The sequence below is a fragment of the Alosa alosa genome, chromosome 16 (assembly GCF_017589495.1).
Source record: "Alosa alosa isolate M-15738 ecotype Scorff River chromosome 16, AALO_Geno_1.1, whole genome shotgun sequence".
Lineage (NCBI taxonomy): Eukaryota > Metazoa > Chordata > Actinopteri > Clupeiformes > Clupeidae > Alosa > Alosa alosa.
This window is the reverse complement of record NC_063204.1, coordinates 28307738-28314920: the sequence shown is the minus strand read 5'-3', so window position 1 is coordinate 28314920 and position 7183 is coordinate 28307738. Positions and strand designations below refer to the sequence as shown.

The window sequence follows — 7183 nt, the reverse complement described above, 5'->3', positions numbered from 1 at the left end:
CCCCAATATTTGGACTTATTTTTATATATTTATTATAGTTATGGTTGTAATTTATTCATCCCTAATCAATGCCAATGCCACCCAAACCAAGCCCACTTCACACAACACAGCATGACACTAGATCCAAAGGCAATGCACAATTGGCTTGAGACAATTGCATGTTGTACCCGGGATCCATAAAAGCACTCAATCATGGCACAACATGCGCTGCCAACTAAAATTACACAACAGGATGCATTATGTGATCTGTAAAATCTGTAAAAGTCCTCCTTCACAACCAAACAGCAGACACTGCATGATCTGAAGTCAGGAATGTTTAGCTTTGACCTCTCTCAGACTCTCTGTAGTACAAGAAGAGCAGGACAAGGAAGCTGAAGGTAGCCAGCAGTCACAAACTGAGAAACACAGTGTCAGAAGCCTCTCTTACTCCAAGAGCCTAGACTCCATATTGGGGACATGCCTTAGATGCTTTGCTTGTCAACACATATGTGTTGTGTAAGCTCAAAAAAGCTCTGCAGCTTGTGTGCAGTCTTGGGATGGACGATATATGGGAAACAACATGGCTCAGACTGACCCATACTGTATTCAGGCCACTTGACACATTGCTACCTGCACATCATGGCGCCAAGTGCGACATAATTCTTGTTCACTATCTTACACCCAACGCAGTGATGATTTTTTTGCCAAGCGCTCGAGTTCACAAGTTGTCAAACGAAGATTGTGCACCCACGGTTATGTCAATGAAAAAGATAGGTGTGGGATGGTGGGATGGAGGCATGGTCACTGACCAAGAAAAACCTGGTCTAAAGTGAACAGTGCATGTAAAGTACAATAAGGCGCCCTGTCATGAAATGTAAGTGAGCCCTTAGCAACAAGTGGTAACAACTCAAGTAACGACTCGTCTGCTTGGATGAATGTCCTTAGGATTTTTATGCAGTCATTCCAATAATATTGTGGTGTTGCTTTTTTCAGGATTGTAACCCCTTGTCAGTCAATAGTGAAATAACTAAGTGTAAGACTTTGTTTTGTCCTTACTATGAGTTTAACCCTTTTGAACAAACCCTTTTGCGCCTGGCGTCTGATGACATATTCACCGTTAAGATAGCAAAAATGGACTGAACATGCCCTAAATGTGCTTAAACCATACACTTCAGACCATGCATTTTAGACCAATAAGAACCAAAATATCAACTAACCTTACACCATAATCAAGGACACAATATGAGTAGGCCTAGACAGTGTTGACATTACGTACAGGTATCACTCGCTCTGCACATTTCTTTAGGACATTTTCATGTTGGAGACATTGGCAGTGGATACAGACAAATTAATCTTGCCTGCAATGATAAATGTATTACCAACATAATGGCCATTTCAGACTCACAAACATGTGTACAGTCAGTCTTACTCTGCCTTTGCTCGGATCCGTCAAGTGTTTAGTTGGCTATTGACTCTGTACTTGCCCTAACTCCCCTCTAAAATATATGTAATGTCTCAATGACCTGTCTACCACCTGATCTTTGGCCAAATAGATATTTGCCTTTTTTCAGCAGTTTCATGGCCAGCTTAATGTTTGAACTTTAACTTATTCATTTTGATCAAACGTGAAAGGGAAAATTGTTATATGTGAAGCAGGCTTACGTCCTTAGGTGCATCAACCAGGTCAACAATGTCTCTAAATACAAGCCTTAACATGAACTCATATTTCATATAACACAACATCAACACAAGACAACAACAACAAAACAAAAAAAAAATTAAGAGTTTGGTTCCAAAATGCTACATCTCCATTTTAAAAAAAAAACATTAATAAGTCATGTTATTTAATTGTATATTTCAGGTAATATCAATGAAATTGCTGTTGTGTTGTTTTGTTAAGTGAAAATCAATAAAATAACAGTAGGCCTACCCAATTACAGTTCTACTGAAATTACTTAGAACTGAATTACAGTTCTAACAAAATGTAAAAAAAATATTTATGAAAATTCCTTAAAATGGAGATTGTAGCGACTTGGAACCAAATTCTTCAGATATTTTATAGTTTAATGAATCTAAGACAAGTTGTGGAAAACAGCGTGTTGCTTTTCATCCTCTCAAACAAATATTGACCTTAAAATAACCTCGAACATATTCAAGGTCGGCGACACCACGCTATGGCCTGGACCAAACAGTAGATGGCGCAATATCCTTACTATTAACTTGCTATTTTGTCTGACCGTGGAGGTGAAATGCTAGGCGACTGCTTGAGGCATGATGACTGCGTCCAGCGTTAGAATACTTTAACAGGTGGCTATTCTAGTCATTGACCTGGGGTTTCAAATGAATGAATGAATGAACGAGTGAATACTGATATTCATTTGTTTTTTATTGGCCATCGTGCATTGATTGTGAATAAAACAAGTATGTATCTAGTGTGCATCGGGAATTTGCATTATTTGTGCCTGCAATACTTTTACAGTTGTGCAATGTTCCTCCTTTTTCAAACATCGAGTTATGATGTTAAGCGGAACTTATGTTCTCTAGGCTACATCACCAATTATCATGAAGAATATCATCTAAAAGTTCCAACAGTTCCTCACTTTTTCTTAAACTGGACCGCTGCCCGATGATTAATTTGATGAAAGATGAGGCATCGTGTCTTCTACAAGTGTTCCACCCACGTAGGCTACTTGCAAGAGTGTATAGGCTACTGCAGCCTTCTACCTGTCACACCCACCACCACAGTAAATTTGATAACAGATGTGCAAGACATACATTACAGCATCAAACGGGAGCATGGGAAAATACCACCCACTCAATAGTGCTGCTGATTATGTGTTACTGATACAGATTGTTACATTCGATTGGTCTTGCAAATGGGTTCCCACGGTATAGTCCGCAGCAAACAGGGGCACAGGGAGCAGGGTTGCATACGTGGTTCTCCCATATTCAGACAAAACTATGACTATAGAGTTTGAATATGTTCACTACCATAACTATATCTATAGACAGACTACAGGTTTCGTTCGATTCACTACTGGAGGTCATTAATCCAAGTACACAAATCAGATGTAGACAAGATGGAACGCATGTATTGAACTTTGAGTAGGCTAGGGAATGATTAGCCACATTTGCATAAATTATTCTATCAAATAAAGCTTGTTGATATTTAAGTAATACGTTCCAATGCAATGATAAATAATTATTGTGTTGCAAAAAAGGCATTAATCGGAGAGCTTTTGAAAGGACTGATATGAAAGCTTCTGCATAACATTGTAGATGTGTGCATACCGGTTTGCGCTGATCACACGGTAAACGCATGCCCACCAAATGGCACCCCTCTTTTAACTGATAAACACGTCGTGTCGTGAGTAAAAATTCTACAACCCCTCCTCCTGAAAATGGTCTTGGTCGTATGTGCATCCGCTATATTCCATAGGAAAATAGTCCCGTCATAGCCTACTGACACACGGCCAGCACGCTTTGGCGGGAAAATACAGGGGCGGAGTAATACAACAACACACTGGACTTATTCATGCGCCAAATGACAGTCTACACTTCATTTCGAGTAGCAAGCCCGCGGTGCGAACATTCTGTGGACTCAGCTGCTCCTTGCTTCGAAAAAGTCGCAGAGATTTTTATTGCCACCTAGGCTGGCAGGACCTATTTCTCTCTGGATATTACTTACTCAGAGTGCGTGTTTTTGGCAGCATTAACATTTTCAACGCAAACGGAACATTTTCCCTTATTGCCTCCGTTGAACACACGGTAAGGATTTTGGTTTGATACGCTTTCGTCCATCAGTAGCGCAACGAAATCCAACACAAATAAGCATGCATTTTTTTTTTACCGAGAATTAGCATCCTCGTGAAATGTTAAGGTTTATAAAATACGTTGATGTTAAGCTTGTTAAAGATCCTATTTTCATTCGTCCCATTGCATGCATTTCCCCTAACATGCTTCGTTTAAATGTCCATTAGCAACACTGAGATACCGGCTGTTGTAGCTGTAGTTCGTTTGCTTTTGCTGTCAGCTGCTCTCCTGCTTGCAAGTCTGTTTTGTGGACGACTACTCTAGCAATAGACGACTTAAACTTCCATTGTATGTGATACTTAAATAAAGATTTCGATGGTTATCGATCTCCACGGTCATGAACCAACAGTGAAAGCCTGGAGATAGTAACGGAAACTGGAAACATTGCGTAGGGTTTCCTCACAAACTGCATATTGTAGACATGGGGTAACCTCAACTTAACGTTACTTTTAGCTCCTATGTAAATATGTGATGCTGTTGCAACTGGCCGACGTCAATTTAATGTGGAATTTTTTGTATCTCCTAGGTCGCCAAAATGCCGCTAAATTCAAGTTTGGCGAGTAAAAACTACGACTACGATTATGACATGGTTCAGCCGTACTTCTATTTTGAAAACGATGAGGATTTCTATCACCAGCAACAAGGACAGCTTCAACCGCCCGCTCCAAGTGAGGACATTTGGAAGAAATTCGAACTGCTGCCCACTCCGCCTCTGTCACCAAGCCGACGACCCTCGCTCTCCAGTTTCTACCCCTCAACAGCAGACCAGCTAGAGATGGTGTCAGAGTTTCTAGGGGACGACGTTGTCAACCAGAGTTTTATCTGCGACGCAGACAGCTCCAAGTCTATCATTATACAGGACTGCATGTGGAGCGGCTTTTCTGCTGCAGCCAAGTTGGAGAAAGTGGTTTCTGAAAGACTTGCATCGCTCCAGGCTGCTAGGAGAGAATCTTCATCAAGCGACAGCACGGATAGCAGCCGGTTGAATGCGAACTATTTGCAAGACCTGAACACCTCTGCTTCGGAATGCATCGATCCTTCGGTGGTCTTTCCTTATCCCCTGGCCGAAAATCCCAAACCCAGCAAGGTGACACAGTTGACAATCATGTCAATGGAAACTCCTCCCAACAGCGGTAGTAGCAGCGGTAGTGATTCAGGTGCGTTTCTGTTATTTTGAATTTGCTTATATTTTTGATTTTATTATATTCTTACTGAAAGCATGTTTCCCTTAAATGGTATCAAAGTGGTTATCAAAATAATTCAGATTGGCCGTGCATACCTAAATTGAAGGTCCCTCTTTTGGGGGTTTCAAAAATGGTTTCCAATTGACATTAGAATCTATGCACTGTGCAAGATAATCTCTCCATTGAGAAACTGGGATGATATCGGTCACGGGTGCCCTTGATGTCAAGGGTGGAAAGCGTGAAAATTTGCACTAGATGATCCGTAGCCTACCGGTGGTAGTTGCATAAGCAACTCCCCCGCCCCTTCGGCCCCCTCCCCATCCCGATCCACTGCTATATTCCAGCCTCTAGACAGGCATGAACTGTAGGCTAGACTGTAACACTGCGGTGTTCAAACATCAGCTGATGAAGAAAGGGGGCGGGGACTGGAATGCAGAGATTTTTTTTTTTTCTAACAGAAGTGTAAAGAGGCACTCAGTTTAACTCTTCCAGTTCCTTTTCCAGTTTCTTTTTTTTTTTTTTGTTTTGCTTTTGGGTTTTTTTTTTTTTTTTTTTTATTCTATTCACAGTATTGAAAACTTATATTTATTTGTTTTTGTCCTTGCAGAGGATGAGGACGAGGATGAGGAAGAGGAGGAAGATGATGAGGATGACGAAGATGATGATGAAGAAGAGGAGGAGATTGATGTAGTGACCGTGGAGAGGAGGCAAGCTGTGAGGCGGAGCGACTCTGACCCCTCAAACTTGCGCCAGCACAGCCCCCTGGTGCTCAAGCGGTGCCATGTCTCCACCCATCAGCACAACTACGCCGCCCCGCCCTCCACCCGTCACGAGCAGCCCGCTGTCAAGCGCTTGCGCCTGGAGCCGGTCACTGCCAGCAACAGCAGCCGTCCCGGGAGGCAATCGGGTGGCAGCCGCAAGTGCTCGAGTCCACGGACATCAGACTCTGAGGACAATGACAAGCGCAGGACTCACAACGTGCTGGAGCGCCAGCGGCGCAACGAACTCAAGATGAGCTTTTTCGCTCTGCGGGACGAGATCCCTGAGGTAGCCAACAACGAGAAGGCTGCCAAGGTGGTGATCCTTAAGAAGGCCACAGAATGCATCTTTAGCATGCAGTCAGATGAGCAGAGGCTCCTGTCACTTAAAGAACAGCTGAGGAGGAAAAGTGAACAGTTGAGACTAAGGCTGGAACAGCTACGGAACTCTCATGTATGAAGTCTGACCTGAGGAAATATCAAAACAAGAGACATTTAAATGTTCGGCTTTTTTATGCAAGACTGTTGCTCTGTATAGTTGACGTTGCATGCAAATGCAATTTTTTTTTAATCTTGTCTGATTTACATGTTCAACTGCCACAAAGTTTTAAAAGTGGCAAAATTTAATAATTTGTATTTAAGTCATTTATTTTTATTAATAAAATATAAAAAATAAGGCTGCTAATTGTGTAGACCTTGAAAATAAATACTCAGTTTTGTATTTTTTTTTTTTTTTTGTATATAACGAATTTAATATTTCATAAGAAGTGTATTTTTTTTTGGTCTTGATTGTGCGAGTGTTCAAACTTTGTTTCACTATGTTATTTCCATGTTCCAGAATCAAATACATTTCTCTTTCAACTTAATCCTGTTGCTTGATTCTTGTATTACTTCCAATGAGTTACAACCAAACAACTCTAAGAAAATATAGTGACCTTGGATGATCTGAAACCCAAATACATAGGGTCTACAAAGGAACACAGCGCTTGAAGATGCACTCTATGACACCAGTTATACTGGCTGCTGCATACCAGAAATGAGCGCAGCAAAATAAAAACCTTGTCATTATGCAGTCTTACTTTTGATAGTACATCAGGCCACGTAGAATTCAACATAAGCCCCCTCTGTACACTGCAGGTCACTTTCTAATTAATAAGGTCTGATGCAAATGAACTTTAGATGCTGTACAATTCCAAGATGTCAACTACCAGACAGCTAGTGGTATGTCTCAAGAGTAGCATTAAGTGTCTAGTCTCAGTCACTGACTATATGCACAGTCAATGATCCCTGTGAAGTACATTCTTAACACCTCTCTATCTCTAATTAGGATGAGTTAGAAAGCATTTGGCAGATGAGATAAAGCTCGGCTGTGCCACTCATATACCCTACCCTGCTTTGAAAGTGAACCAACCGGGGCCCTGGTCTATCTAATCTCTCCTAAAGTCTGGT

At 41.5% G+C, this 7183-nt stretch overlaps 1 protein-coding gene across 1 annotated transcript; it reads left to right on the top strand.

Moving 5' to 3' along the window:
- The first annotated feature begins 3547 nt into the window (after nucleotides 1-3547).
- Nucleotides 3548-6554, top strand: myca (MYC proto-oncogene, bHLH transcription factor a). Its single transcript, XM_048266271.1, has 3 exons — nucleotides 3548-3747; nucleotides 4319-4949; nucleotides 5584-6554. Exons 2-3 carry the CDS (start codon nucleotides 4328-4330, stop codon nucleotides 6192-6194), a joined length of 1233 nt encoding a protein of 410 aa, XP_048122228.1. The 5' UTR covers nucleotides 3548-3747; nucleotides 4319-4327; the 3' UTR covers nucleotides 6195-6554.
- Nucleotides 6555-7183: the final 629 nt, after the last annotated feature.

What these genes read in the sequence shown, in the direction of transcription:
- myca (XM_048266271.1), top strand. Translation starts at nt 4,328, where the DNA reads ATGCCGCTAAATTCAAGTTTGGCGAGTAAAAACTACGACTACGATTAT. An exon ending in TAGCAGCGGTAGTGATTCAG is followed by an intron (nt 4,950 to 5,583) that starts GTGCGTTTCTGT and finishes TTGTCCTTGCAG; the next exon opens with AGGATGAGGACGAGGATGAG.